This window comes from Pleurotus ostreatus (genome assembly GCF_014466165.1).
Source record: "Pleurotus ostreatus strain PC9 chromosome Unknown scaffold_6, whole genome shotgun sequence".
Classification (NCBI taxonomy): domain Eukaryota; kingdom Fungi; phylum Basidiomycota; class Agaricomycetes; order Agaricales; family Pleurotaceae; genus Pleurotus; species Pleurotus ostreatus.
This window is the reverse complement of record NW_023503161.1, coordinates 722401-736439: the sequence shown is the minus strand read 5'-3', so window position 1 is coordinate 736439 and position 14039 is coordinate 722401. Positions and strand designations below refer to the sequence as shown.

Genomic DNA, 14039 nt, shown 5'->3' with positions numbered 1-14039 from the left:
TATACCCTAGTTGGAATCACTATTGGTGTTCTGCTCGGATTGACGTTTCCGATAGAACAACCAAGCCATTCGACTGGAAGCCACCCCGGCCTGAGCGTCAGACTCGTCGTTATCGTCGTCCTGACTAGCCTCGTCAAAGGAATATGGGAGGGGAACCTCTCTGGTAATGCGGTATTGATCTACGTTACCGAGGTGCTCGTTCTCCAGACGGTCTGCGCCCATCGTCCGTTAGAAAACTTCGTTATAATAGTGGAGAAACCATGTTCTCACAGAAATTCCATTGCCAACGTCGAAGCATTTCCAGTATACCGGCGATGAAGGTTCGTAACATTATGTTAGGGCCGCGACTCGGGATATAGAATACCCAAACGAATCGTAACAGAACATTAGAAACCTAGTTGAAAATATGAGCTGAATCGATGCTTCTCTTGCGTTACTATCTATCACTTACTATGGCGAAGTAATAAAACTATTATTAAGGTCAACACTAGCGGTTTACGGGAGGGGACCGCCACTCACGGGTATCGATTCGCTGTACACCAGCTCTGGCCTCAAGAAGGGGAATCTTCCATCTGACTTGAAGCGCAAAATACTCCAATCCATCAGAAGATCCTATGTGCTCAATTAAGTCCGCTGACTGTCGAAGATATGTGCGGGCCGTACCCAAGAGGAAGCGTAGATTGCATACACGATGGAGGAGACACACCAAAGGGCTAAGCTTGCTCTACTCCCTACACGGTACACAATCGGGTCAACTCTTCGGTTGTGGAGGATCAAACCCACCATTGTGTCTCCATAGAAAATAGAAGAAATAACTGACGATGCCGGATGCATACTTTCCACCCTAGAGTTTCGCTTAAGTGTAAGTTGAATCCCAGAGCAAGGCTAGCCGGACTAACGTTAACCAGATGGGTGGGGAGTTTAGAATCGGCATAACGCCGTAAACTCTGAACGACGCGAACTACGAAGGGTAGTATACCAAGCGCGAATGCAGCGGGCCAATTGGGAGAGGAAGTTCCACATCGCCTCCACTGATCGTCAAAACCTCGGGCATAAACACATGCGAACAGGTACAAGTTTGACAGTGTGAAGAACAGGCTACAGAACTGGTCTCTGAAGACAAAAAGAAAAATCACGCAAGCATTAGCGTGTAAACAAAAACGGCAGTTTGAAAGGGTTCGAGACGAGAGATACTTACCCCATCCAGAAATCTGCGAACTATATCGATGGGCGGTGAGAAGTAGGGCGAGTAGAAGTAGTGGGTGAGTATGTATTGCGAGCGCCGTCAAGTAGAAGTTGAGAAAATCTGTCAACAGTGAAGGGGCCAACCCAGTTAGGAAGTACATACCTCCACACGTCTTGTCCCCGACATCAGTAGCCTTCCTATTTTCCGTAGAAGCCAGAACCTTGAGGGTTTGAAGAGGAAGGGGAACGGTTGGAAGAACACAAGACCCACAAAGCCCAACCAAGCAAGAGGCCATACAGTAGTCAAGCCTGGAGGCAGCCCTAAACGTGAAAATGAGAGCCAGAATGCATAGCATAAGGTTGCAAATAAGATTGAGGGGATCTACGAAGAAATTAACGGAGGGAAGGTCAACCGGGAACAATTATACCTCAAAGTATTCCCTATGATCGAGCCTTGTTCGTACGTCCAGCTCTATCTTGAGTGTAAGATGGATTTGTTTTGACTGAGGGTACACATACCGAAGATGAAGACGTAGTTTATCCTTGACCGCGACCATACTAACAAATTTAAGCCGACCAGCAACGAGAAGAGGACAGGGATCAACAGCATTCCATAAACGAAGAGAAGCGCGTCCCATCCTGGTATTTCATCCCTTGTTTCCTGGAGAAAGCCTGAAGGAAAGATGAGCATCATCAGAGAGTGCGAAAGAAATGATGTTACTATGGTATATTCCAGACACCAAGGCCGGTAGTGCTAAGCCCAACAGTATTCCAGAGCGAAAAGTGCTGAAATGGTGGCTTTTGGTTTTTCCTGATCCTCGCAAACGTGCACGGGCCTTCTTTCTATCGCCTTGTTCTAAGTTGATTCAGCAACGGGACAAGAGGAAGAACTTGGGCGCATACCAAACCTCAAGGTATAGACGCCTTCCATTTCCTCGATCATGGCGTTGACCGCTTTGTCGGAATAGAAGGCGCTGGTCTCAACCTACATATTGCAGTACACTCGTTGAGAACTTCGGCTTTGCGCCATGTATCAAAACAAGACCTTTTCTGCCATATACGCGTGCTGCACCGGAATCTAATCCCTGGTCAGCCTATATACTGAACATGCAGCCTTGAAAAGCTGACCTTGGTGAATTTTTCGAATTTCTTGAGGGCCTTCCTGAACCCGGTGATATTCAAGATCTAAGCCGAAGGTCAGACACAGGGCCATTGACGGCAAGGATCATGAAGCTCGCACCCGGTAGTTCTTAAGTGCCTCCAGCGCGCTGGGACTGATTTAATGATTTACCAGGTGGGGCGTAACTACAGCTCCTACCGATAGTGTTCGACAACTGCTTTTCGTAATTTCTTCTTAGCATGATGGTACTCATCAGGAGCCAGCAACCGGGAGGACGCGTCTAATGCATTGCCTTTACTAGGGCCTGCGTTGTCGCTATCATCATTTGAAAAGGCGGTGCCGCTAGTTGTAGGTCTCTCCATCGACGGTGGTTGTGCTGAACTGAGTTCGACAGTCTGTTCTAACCCATTCTGCTTAGCCTTCCCAAGTCTAAGTCGCCATCTGAGACCGCTTTGGTATTGCTTGAGTGCGGATGCTAGCGTTTGCTTATGCTCTGGAAAAGCCTCCTATATTGCGCAAACCGACATCGATTTAGAACCACAACTCATACGCGAAAAGCTCACATAGAATTGTTTCCGGTGCTCAGCGAGCTCGTTAAGTTGTTCTTTCAGCATCTGAGTATGTTCTTGTAAGGCCTTCTCTTGCTTCTCGTAGAATGCTTCGATCTTCTCAAGTTCGTGATCAAGGGCAGCGAAGAAAAGTTTCTCCGTGGAGGACAAGAGTGGAAGTAATTCATGAAGGGGCATCGGCGTAAACGGACCATTCAAAAGGGTGGGTGCTCGGTCTGCGCGAATGCACTCGGATATTCAGTCCAGAAGTTAAGTAAGGTGAAGGGAACTTACCTCGAGAAGCAGAGCCTCTGCTCTTCATGCTCCGAGGAATCCGTTGACTTTGCGATCGTCTGGAAATCATGGAAGGTCGTTCACCTCGTACTGGCTTGTCTTCCATCCGGTTTAAGCCAAGTTAGGCATGCGGAACAAACGGACACTGACCTTGGAGGCTTGAGGCATGTCCTCGTTGTTCCGTTACCGTCGATCGACCGTTCAGTCCATTGTCGTTATGGTCATTTGAAGATCTCGGGCTTTCATTCACGGACAAGTGCGTTGTGGAGCCAGCGGGGCTATCGACTGTCTGCAGAGAAGCTCGTCGAATTGCCGTAATTCGTTTCTTGAGCCCGCGATAATCACTTCATCTTGTCGTTCAGCGATAGGAAACCCGACGACGTGGAAGAGATGATACAAACATATAGGCCTTTTTCCATTCAGGGGTCTATTTATGCGGAATTGGCGGAATGTTAGCTTGCAACGGGATTAGAAGCAACGCGACGCGCCTGAGTTTCCTCGAGGTACCTAGTACGCAGAGGTCAACACAGATGAGTATTACAATACCTGCAGCTTACCTTGCGAACTTCATTCCAACGCAAGCTTTCGAAGGCGCGTCGTGAGTGAAGATCAATGGAAACTTTACTGGAGAGGTTTTTTCTCAGGGTCAAATTATAACACCCGATTCTGCCCAAGCCAAGACTAACTGAAGAAAATGAAGTGCCAACAGCCCATGTATATTCAAGTACTCTTCGACTACGCTCATGTAAATAAGGTATCGACACTAGGGTATATGCATAATCCCTCCTCAATCTAAATCTTCTAAAGATTCCGAGAGTTCACGATGGAAGATATCCATGAGCTCTTCAGAAACATCGCGGCGAGCCTGGCCCATCCCACCGAACAATGAAAGGCCAGTAGCGATGAGGGGGACGTAAGGGGCAACCTTTCCGAGTTTCGTTCCGAAGCCACGCGCCTCAATGTCGGTCAGTTCTCGGCCCAACAGCTCCTCCAAGTCGCGGGCGACTAGATCGTCGGCGTCATCGAAGTCGCGCTCTTCCAATTCGTCTTCGGCATCGCGAGCGAAGAACTCTTCGTAGAGTTCGCGTCGCATCTGGCCTTGAGTGACGGCATCGAGACCAAGGCCAACGAGTGGAGCAAATGCAGCGGCTGTACCAAGGCCACTGCCGATTCTGCTTAAGGTGGACTTTCCACCCTTGGGAGTCGCACGTGCTTCGAGGTGGTCGTCATCTTCAGCATCGCGAGCCCAGAATTGGTCCTCAAGGTCGCGTCGCCTTTGTCCCTGGGTGAGCGCAGAGAGCCCCAGGCCGATCAAGGGAGCAAATGCGGCAGCTGTACCAAGTCCGCTACCGATCCTGCTCAAGGTAGACTTTCCGCTCTTTCCAGCCTTGGGAGGGGCGCGTGCTTCAAGTTGATCATCATCTTCGACGCCGCGAGCGGAGAATTCTTCAACAAAATCGCGTGCCTCGAGGCCTTCATCATCTTCAACGCCACGAGCCCAGAACTGCTCGTCAATGTCGCGTCGCATTTGTCCCTGATTGACTGCTTCGATCCCAAGGCCAATGAGAGGGGCGAATGCAGCAGCGGTACCAAGGCCGCTACCAATCCGGCTCAAAGTCGATTTCCCACTCTTTGCGCCCTTGGGAGTAGCACGCGCTTCGAGTTCATTGTCCTCTTGAGTGTCCCGGCGCACGGGAGCGGGTGCAGGTGCGTTCGGGTCGACGGGTGCAGGTGCAGGTTTGGGAGACAGCTTTTGCCTGATGAGATCAGCACCGATGCCAATGACAGTGCCCCATGGTGCCACTTTGTCAAAGGTGCTGCGTAGACGACGGGCTTCGAGTGACTCGTCGGCTTCCTCTGAACGCTTGGGCTTGCCACGGAGGGCAGCAGGCTTGGTGGGGACCTTAGGTGGCCTGGGCTTGCTTTCGGGGAGCATACCACCGATCATTGGGAGCCACGGGGCGATCTGGCTGACGGTATCGAGGATGCCGTCCAAGCCACGGGCCTCGACGTCGGTCAATTCCCTTTCGAGCATCTGCTCGATCTCGCGGCGTTGAGGGGGAGGAGGGCCCATCCGCTCACCACCGTTGGCTGCGTGCAAGCCAGCTGGGATGAGTGGACCCCAGACGCCGAGGTCATTGACGTCGCGTCGTTGTTGTCCGCCAAAGCCGGGGATCATGCTGAGGAAGGGGATGAAGGGAGCAGCCTTGCCCAGGAATTTGCCCAGGCCACGGGCTTCGTGATCAGATAAATCGCGGCCGAGGAACTCCTCGATTTCGCGGCGCTGGGGAGGGATCGGGGCAGGCTCAGCAGGGGCTTGTGCTGGCTTAGACTTGAAGAAGTCAAGGGCAAGAGGGACCAATGGTGCCCACGGCGCGGCGTTCTTGAGAGTATCCCTCAAGCGACGAGCTTCGAGTTCGTCGACATCTCGACGTTGTTGTCCGCCGAGGCCGGGGATGAAGCTAAGGAGCGGCAAGAAAGGAGCGGCTTTGCCCAAGAAGGAGCCGATCCTACGCTCCTCAAGCTGAGAGTTGTTTTCATTGACATCGCGAGCCTGGTGACTGGTAGTGTCAACGACACTAATAAAAATAGGGATGAGACACGACTCGATGATAAAACTGGATAGAGCCTTACTTCATGGGGGTAGCGAGCGCGGAAGCGGCATTGAGAGCGATGGCACCAAAAACAACGGCGGATGAAGTGTGAACCATGGTGATAAGGGTGTAGGGGTAATAGGAGAAGAGAGAATGTAGTTAAAGAGTGTTTGTCGTAAAAAGAGTCGTAGAGTCGAAAGAGAGAAAACCTCAAAGTGACCGGCACTTAGAAGGTGGTTGGCGAAGATGAGCTGTTGAGACAACCAGTGGGCAACTGCTGAGGGACCATCCAGCAAATTCAAAGCCTCTTATACCTTGGAGCGTGAAGAGCGCTGCCAAGACAGGGCCCGCGTTTCCTCTCGGGGAGTTACAACTTGGTTACAACGAGACGAAACCAAGTCCGCACTTGAGCAGGTTGATGTTTCGGGATTTGATGCTTCCCCATTGCCGTCCCATCGCCACGCATGTGCAGCCTAGCTAGCAGGACCCTTTGCTGCAACCGAATGGTTTCAAAAGCATATTCCACCGCCTGAGACCGCTACTGCAAGCCTGAGCATAGTGCCTCACCGCCAGCAACGGATTATCGTCCACGGTGTGTTTTCGAGAGCACGACGGTCGCCATTCGTTGCATGTGGATTGGTGAAATCGTCCACAAGCGACTCGGGTGGTGGCGCTCCAGCGCTTGCAAGCAAAGGGTCATTGCAACATTGTCCATCCCGTATGGTAAGCTGTTTCGGTGATCAATGTCTAAAGTTGAAGGCTTGATGGATGGAAACATATAAAGCTGTGCACCGAACGACCTTCCGCGATCGTCGCTCTGAAGCAACACCGTTCATTAAGCGCCGATCAAATTTGAACTTCACCAATCGATCATCACTTTAACAATGGCCCTCAACCTGGCAGCGTTCAAGGCAATTATCTTTGACGTCTACGGTACCCTGGTCGACTGGGAGTCGCCGATTTACGAGGGGCTCATTCCAATTATCAAGAAGAACCCTGCTTGCGCATCGTGGTCTCGGAAAGATGTTTTGGAGGCATATTGCATCGTCGAGGCCACTTTGGAAGAGCAGCATCCGGACTGGCTATACGCCAAGGTCCTGGAGGAATCTTACAAGGAATTGGACCGTCAAATGAGTACAGCGGGAGAGGGAACAAGCGGTTCTGAGGGCGACGCGATTAAGTTCGCGGAATCCATACGCGACTGGCCTCCGTTTTCCGACACCGTCGTCGCACTGCGATCACTCGCTAAGCGGTACAAATTAACGGTCCTATCAAATGTTGACCATCAGTCGTTCGCATTCACGCACTCTAAATTATCCGATGACACAGAACATCTTAGCCTCTACGCTCATAAACCACAGCCAGCGAGGACACCCCTCGACCCATCCCTTGGTTTCCACCCCCGTCGGAATCCCGAATCAAAGTCCCCATTTACCCTTGTACTGACCGCTCAAGATACCGGAGCTTACAAACCGTCGCCGCTCGGAATCGGTGCGGCCATCGAGTGCATCATCAAAGATCCCGACTGCGACGTCAGAGACAAGTCAGAAATCCTGGTAGTGGCCGTTAGCCTATTCCACGACATCTATCCAGCTCACGAGCTTGGGCTTAAGAGTGTCTGGATCCATAGACAAGGAACGAGGATGGGTCTGAATGTTGAGGATAATTCGCCAGACCTTGATCCGGAAAGAGTCAAACGACTTGGTGAAGGTAAATGGTCGCTGCGCTTCGAGACGCTGGGTGAATTTGCAGAAGAAGTGGAGAAAGGGTTTGCTGATAGGAGGTGATCGTAGCTGTATTGCAGTTCCACTGTCATCGACTGAAATGGCCCACGCATTACCATCACATGCGGTACAAATATCTGAACAACGTTGACGTTGACGCAGGTGTTGCCTGTTGGCTATACGAGGCTGTACGATAAGATTCCAGCGCCGGAACATCAACCTCGACCCTAGATCATCATGGAGAAACTCATGACTTGCCCCGCGCTGATTGGGTGTCTGTCAAAGTACGGGGCACCGCCCTTGTTTTCGCAAAGAGGCTTATAGGGCGGGCAGCAAAGCTAGATATCTGCTAGCTTTCACCTCCCACCACTCTCCATGGCCGACCTTTTCGATTTCGGCGAACGGCTGGGATTATTTTTGATCGTGGAAGTGGCTAGTCTCTCGGCGATCGCAACCGGAGCTTTGCTGCTGTACATTCTGGTACGCGTCGGTTTTACGTGCAAACGGGCCCAACGTGTTAACACAGCATTGTCTGTAGTACGGTTCATTCACCAGACGACAAGATACGCGTACAGATGGCCATGGGCCTACAGGGGGACCCATTTCAGACACAGACAGTGTCGATAATGAACCACAGGATGTTAGCGGGTCAACATATTTCAGGAACCTCATGGTGGCAGAACTCATCCAAGCCACCGGTCAGTAGTATTCTTGTCTCGTGGATTGTTTGCTTACTGAATTGCACAATTCCATAGGTGGTCTCCTCAATATTCAGTGGATAATTGATGCTGTACGTCTCCGTCATCATCACGTTATACTGCTCCTCTTATGCTTGGATTCAGTCGGTTGCAGATGGGTCGCTTTGCACGGCGCAGGGTGTGATGAAGCAAATGGGAGATGTTGGCGTCGCCCTCACCACCCTCACAATCGCAACCCACACCTTCCTAGTACTGGGTCTGCGTTGGCATCCCCCAACGCGGATCTTCTCCATCCCGGTTCCCTTCATTGTCGTCAGCTTAATTTGGACGTTCATTGTCCTGGCCATCGCCATTCCCGCTGGTTTGCACCAAACCTCAGATGCACCGTATTACAGCAACACAGGATATTGTAAGTCCTCCAAGTTTCATCGGCCGGTCTCATCCTTCATGCTGACACACTCTCAGGGTGTTGGATCAGCGAGACATACTCGCGCGAACGCATTGGACTAGAATACTTCTGGTTATGGGCCGCTGCTTTCATCCAGGTTGCGATCTATGTTTTCCTCGCGTTGGTCTTCCGCGGAGTCATTGTCATCGAGAAAGGCAGATTTGGCTGGCAATCTGTCAAGACTTCGCAACTCGACCGCCATGATGATGATTACTATAAAGGAATAAAGGACGAGGAAGCCAAAGCAACCAACGGACGCGCGATGCAAATGCTGTTGTAAGTTCCCATCGTACCTACCAAGACCTTGTTGCGCTGATAAGTCATTGTAGCTATCCCTTGGTCTACATCATCACCGTGTTCCCCGTATCAATCGTCCGATGGCTCGATTTCTCCGGCTCTAGCGTTCCTCCCGGGGCAACCATTTTTGCAGGGATTTTGTTCTCCTCGAGCGGTTTTCTCAACGTCCTCTTGTACAGCATCACGCGCCCAGGAGTCGTCAAAGGCTCCCCGACCTCCGTCCCAGACGCCGAGCAAGCGCACAAGCTGAACAATGTCGCTTTCCCCCAACAAACCAGCCCCCACAGCGCGACAGCAACAAGCATCTCCGCCAGCCATGCTGAACGACGAAGGGCCGGATCTGTCAGGAGTGCGAACGGAAGTACTCCTTTCAGCCCGGCGCAACGGAAGTTCGGAGTGTTGCCTGATCTTGGGGACGAGGATGAAGAGCAGATGGAATTGAGCAGCGCGATAGGGCGGACATATGGCCATCCTCAGGGCGCCAGCCACAGCAGTTCAGCTCGCCCTGGGACAGGCGACAGCTTCTTCAGCGGTCGCACTGCAACCGAACCCCCTTCGCGGACAAGAGCGCAACAGGACGATGATATGGGCCGACTCCCTGACTCAGATGACGAGAGATAGTCTGACCATCTGTAAACTCTCCCCGCTTTAACGTAAATTTGGACTCGAAGCAGCACTCTTCGTTTTGTATTAACGGACTATCATCTTAGTGTACCTCGATATACCATTTGTTATTGAATCCAAATTGCATGTAATGTTCGAGATAGCATGCAAAGCACCTTTGTGAAAGATTTCACGAATAACACTGGTGGCTGATGGAGCCGCGCATTTCCCCTAATCCCAAATCAAAACAAATGGTAAAATACAATGTGCATGTCGTATGAGGAATGTAAGGTAAATAGGATGTTTGAAACGAGCTATGGGATGAGGAAACATAATGATGTAGATAGCTTGATGTAGGTATATGTAGAAACAAGGGTATCGCTTTTAGGTGGGGTTCTGGAGGTTAGTCCTCGGATGTGAGGACGGAAGTCTGAACTTCTTCTTCTATGTCAGTGGTCTCCGACTGGCCGTCCTCAGAGCTCGTATCGTCGACAGAAGCGAAAGGACTGGGGTCACTTGGGGAACGGACGATGACGATCCACCCAGAGCGGGATTCGCTAATGTCCCTGAGCCGACCATCGTATGCACCATGACCAGGGTAATTGGCGACCAATGCTTGATAACAGTTGAATGCCTCGTTGCCGGCGATGAGGGCTTCGCTGTACCGACCGACCATGGCTAGACTGCAAGCCAGCTGCTGCAAACACATTCCCTCTTCAAACGCCATATTCTGCGATCTCTGGAAGTGACGCGCTGAGGAAAAGACGACGATCTCCTCTCCAGAGGCCTCCCATTGAATCCATGTGTCGTACAGGGGTGTAGAATCTGAGACTTTGCGCTGCAGTGCAAGAGCTTCCTTCGCGGACTCAACCGAGTCCTTGTAAAGGCCGTTGATCATGAGTTCGACGGAAAGGTTGCGTATAGCCCGCGGAAGATGTGATGAGTAGTCGAAAGTCGTAATTGTGTCGACCATAGCTTTATACATGCTAACGGCAGATTTGGATGCGTTGAGTCCGTCCTGCGTCCCAGAACGGAAGGACGCAAGGTTTAGCAAACCCCAAGCAACGTAAGGCATAAATGCAGTGTTGTTTCCCATCATGAGGGTGCGGTAGATAGTGATAGCCCAGGTATCAATGGCGGCCGCGTCGTCACTCAAGCCCAAGTCCCATAGGTAGTTACCTAAATCCAGCAACTGCTCGGCGCCGTCTGGAATGGAGAGGCTCGAGGGTTTCGATTCTAGTAGTTGAATGATCTCGAGGACTTTGATTACCGCTACCCGCATGAGACTAGCTTGGGGCCCAGTATGTGTCATGTATGTGGTTAATTCCAACGGCCGGGTATAGCTGCCGTCGAAGTCGTCGACCGCGAAGGTACGTGAAGCTGAGATAAAGCTGAGGTTATCCACGATCTTCTGGATTTGCAGGCGAAGGAACTGAAATTCGATCCCATCCGGCGAGGCTTGGTCTAGGAACTGGCAAAGAAATACCTGATAACTAGGAAGGCAGTGGTGCATGAGTAACTACTTACCAGTGGAGGCCTGATTCCGGATATATGTGAATCTATCAGGAGCCGAGATACTAGCCCTTCCATTCGATTCATCCTCGCTCTATTCTCAGTGTTTACGACTAGAAGGCTGTTTTCCATGCGCATAGAGGTGATATACTAAAAGCGACATGAACACCTTTCAGCGTTTCTCGATGAATTAACTCACAGTAAATCGTCTGTGAAAGGATGTGACGTGGTCTTTGAGGCGAGATATGTCGGCTTCAATCTCAGCATTCTTAATCCACGCGATGAACCCCGACTTCACAGTGTGAAAGCGTGTCCGTTTATGCGGCTCCAGTATTTTAACGCATCGTGCAAGAACGTCTGTTAGCTCCCTGATATATAAAGGTTGCTGATGAGATACTTGCGTCTTAACATATCGAGAGTTACTCACGATTGCAGGTCCTCCAGTGATAAGGTTAGATCATAATCAAGATGAGATCCATCAAGGACTCCCTCTCTCCGTTGACACAATTTCTGCAGTTCCGTGAGCTCGTGAACAATGTTGCTTGTCAGTTCCTTGAGCGTTCGACGGTTTTGACTGATCTGGATATCCGGGACCATACGTCAGTGCCGGATAAGAGGCTCCCCAATAGTAGCCTCACCTTGTCCACGGAAGACTTGATCCGTTTCGCGATGTCTATGAAAGTGACAATCGATGCAGTAATGGACAAGGGATCCATTATGGGCAGAGACTGTGATTGAGAAGGTTGACTAACCTAGCGTTGTGAAGGCTGGTCCTTATAAGCACAACCTTAGCGCTCAGACACTGCCATTTAGACGAACCCTTTGCCAACATATCTAGGTTACGTCAGAACAGCCATTCTACCAATTAGGACGAGAATAGTCAGCCCATGTATAATGTGTTGCATGAGTATATTGATATTGGAGCCCACCTAGTATTTTCGACTTATAGCTCTCCGCCAGCCTAGAAGGGAAGAATCATGATTTCAAGTCAAAGGATGAAGAGGGATCTCGGCATGGCTCATGCACAGCCGCGGCATAACCTTCTGTAAGCCTGTGGAAAGATAGGATTGATCGCATTGATTGAAGGCGATAGAGTGGCCGTTGGTACAAAAGGAAATGTCGACCCGAATGCTGATGTTTGGGACATAAATAGTTTCACCCTGGGTAACGTGGTCCCAGTGTATGTATACGGGTGCGACCGATAGAGCGTCGAGATCATTGACACTGCCGTGCTACAGCTAAAAGACCATCGCTTACTTCTGGGGTCGCAGAGCTAGGATGCGCTCATGGAGCATGTCAACTTCCTGGGTCATGTGCTGTGACTTGCCCTGGACAATCGCTGCGCTGTACAATTTTCGTGCACCATCACCATCCCCTGAGAGCTATGGAAAGGGGAAATCAAATCAGACGAATAGACAGGACTCTAGGCACTTCATACCTCCCGTAACAAGCCAGCTCCGTGATAAGCAGCAACAAGCATCTCCTCGCAGATAGGCACCGTCCCCCAAGATTTAGAGCGAGCCTCTTGTACGACGGCCAGCCCCTTCTGAGCCCAAGCTTCCGCTGAATGAAGAGTGTGCTTGCTCTCAGGACCGCGTAAGATGAGTTCGGATATTTTTAGCATCATATTCGCGCCTGCAAAGAGCAGTGAATAAAATGCGAATTCCGAAGGTAAATGTAACAGGTGCGCACCACGGCATTGATCTTCTGGCGATGTCTGTTTCTCGGACTTCGGCGGGACCAAAACCGACGCGCTATGAAGATACAGAGGCAGGGCATATCTATATAATGTAGTCAGCCTCACGAGAAACACATCACAGACAAGGAATTACTCAGTCTGGCCTCTCTGCTCGTAAAATTCAGCGAGAGCTTCCAATGGCGCGGCTATGTCAACTGCAGAAGCCCAACCTGGAAGATCAATCCCTGCTAGCCCTTCGGGAGAACCGGAACTCTGAGTATCCGTGGTACTACTTGCTTGTTGCAGTGAACCTTGTTTACCGGCGCTGCGCCCAGCATCTTTCAATATTTGTTCTACGGCCACAACTAGCCACTTCTCTTCGTCCTCCGTTAATTTTAGCTCGCCGGCCAATTCTCCCAGTTTGTATGCGATGGAAATGAGGCGCAGGGTTTCTGGGCCCGATAATGGGGAATTTAACTGCACCCGGCGAAGGTACTCAAATCCATCCGCATATGTGTCGTAAGCTTCCTTTGTCTTTCCCTGAATTTCTAGGAGATCAGCCAAAGCAATGGCTACTCCGGTGACCTTAAGATGCGGGTCGCCTCGTAGGTCTTCTGTAGGTAATGGAAGAAGTAACTGGAGAGCCCTTGAGAGCCCACGTCAATAACATAGTTGACGCCGGAGACTGAGACTGAGGCAGAGCCACTGACCTCCGGAAATGTTGTTCGCTAACTACCAAATCCCCTTTGCGCTTTGCGTATAGGGCACGACGAAGGTCGGGTGCGACCACTTCCGGCCATATCTCCCTGCTTTCTCGCCACATTGTGTATCTGTATCATATTTCAGTATCGTATTGACTTGTGGTGGCTTGTATTTTAGCATTCGGGTGCTTTGTGAGCAACGGTTGTGTTGGTACTTACAGCCAGTACGCCAGGCTCCCCGTGCCTAAGCACAGACCTATAGTAGTGCCCCTCCAGAGCCAGCGACGACTTGCACTGTCGTCTTGAAGATCAACGCCGAAATTCCGTTGTGAAGACATCGCCCGTGGATACGAAGGTACGCCTCTACTTCGACGATTTAAAGTAAATGACATGGGTCGGCATGCCTGTCGAGACGTAGATACGAAGGTTGGTCGAATTACCGGTGGCATTACATTCATGAGCGGGAACGGAGCGAAGGGTCAGTGAGACTTGAGTCCGTCTCCGCCGACGCGTGCATCACGTGCGGAACATGAATAGGGGATGGTAGGGGATTAGAAGCCAAAAAAATAAAATAAGGAGTAACCTCGCTGCCCTTCGGCCGTATACAGGCTATGTACCTTGCGAAAAAGAAATCAAG

General features: G+C 50.8%; 6 protein-coding genes across 6 annotated transcripts; 2 read left to right on the top strand and 4 right to left on the bottom strand.

Annotated features, from left to right (window-relative positions):
* Positions 1–6: 6 nt before the first annotated feature.
* PC9H_008485 (uncharacterized protein) lies at positions 7–3315 on the bottom strand (the record flags this gene model as incomplete). Its single annotated transcript, XM_036777995.1, has 18 exons — positions 7–212; positions 271–394; positions 452–469; positions 520–612; positions 664–731; positions 784–844; positions 900–1113; positions 1199–1218; positions 1349–1506; positions 1705–1857; positions 1907–2041; positions 2089–2170; positions 2231–2263; positions 2314–2370; positions 2426–2453; positions 2504–2811; positions 2869–3009; positions 3298–3315. The coding sequence occupies 18 exons, from the start codon at positions 3313–3315 to the stop codon at positions 7–9; spliced, it is 1917 nt and encodes a 638-aa protein (XP_036629423.1).
* A 619-nt stretch (positions 3316–3934) lies between these two features.
* Positions 3935–5858, bottom strand: PC9H_008484 (uncharacterized protein; the record flags this gene model as incomplete). The annotated part of the gene is made up of 2 exons (XM_036777994.1): positions 3935–5726; positions 5782–5858. 2 exons carry the CDS (start codon positions 5856–5858, stop codon positions 3935–3937), a joined length of 1869 nt encoding a protein of 622 aa, XP_036629422.1.
* Positions 5859–6625: 767 nt separating this feature from the next.
* Positions 6626–7528, top strand: PC9H_008483 (uncharacterized protein; the record flags this gene model as incomplete). Its single annotated transcript, XM_036777993.1, has 1 exon — positions 6626–7528. One exon carries the CDS (start codon positions 6626–6628, stop codon positions 7526–7528), a length of 903 nt encoding a protein of 300 aa, XP_036629421.1.
* Positions 7529–7840: 312 nt separating this feature from the next.
* On the top strand, positions 7841–9529 carry PC9H_008482 (uncharacterized protein; the record flags this gene model as incomplete). The annotated part of the gene is made up of 6 exons (XM_036777992.1): positions 7841–7945; positions 8004–8163; positions 8221–8255; positions 8308–8572; positions 8629–8887; positions 8941–9529. The coding sequence occupies 6 exons, from the start codon at positions 7841–7843 to the stop codon at positions 9527–9529; spliced, it is 1413 nt and encodes a 470-aa protein (XP_036629420.1).
* A 385-nt stretch (positions 9530–9914) lies between these two features.
* Positions 9915–11739, bottom strand: PC9H_008481 (uncharacterized protein; the record flags this gene model as incomplete). The annotated part of the gene is made up of 5 exons (XM_036777991.1): positions 9915–10982; positions 11039–11173; positions 11223–11391; positions 11451–11602; positions 11662–11739. The coding sequence occupies 5 exons, from the start codon at positions 11737–11739 to the stop codon at positions 9915–9917; spliced, it is 1602 nt and encodes a 533-aa protein (XP_036629419.1).
* A 537-nt stretch (positions 11740–12276) lies between these two features.
* PC9H_008480 (uncharacterized protein) lies at positions 12277–13860 on the bottom strand (the record flags this gene model as incomplete). The annotated part of the gene is made up of 6 exons (XM_036777990.1): positions 12277–12405; positions 12462–12658; positions 12716–12804; positions 12856–13347; positions 13412–13531; positions 13622–13860. 6 exons carry the CDS (start codon positions 13858–13860, stop codon positions 12277–12279), a joined length of 1266 nt encoding a protein of 421 aa, XP_036629418.1.
* Between the last annotated feature and the right edge of the window lie 179 nt (positions 13861–14039).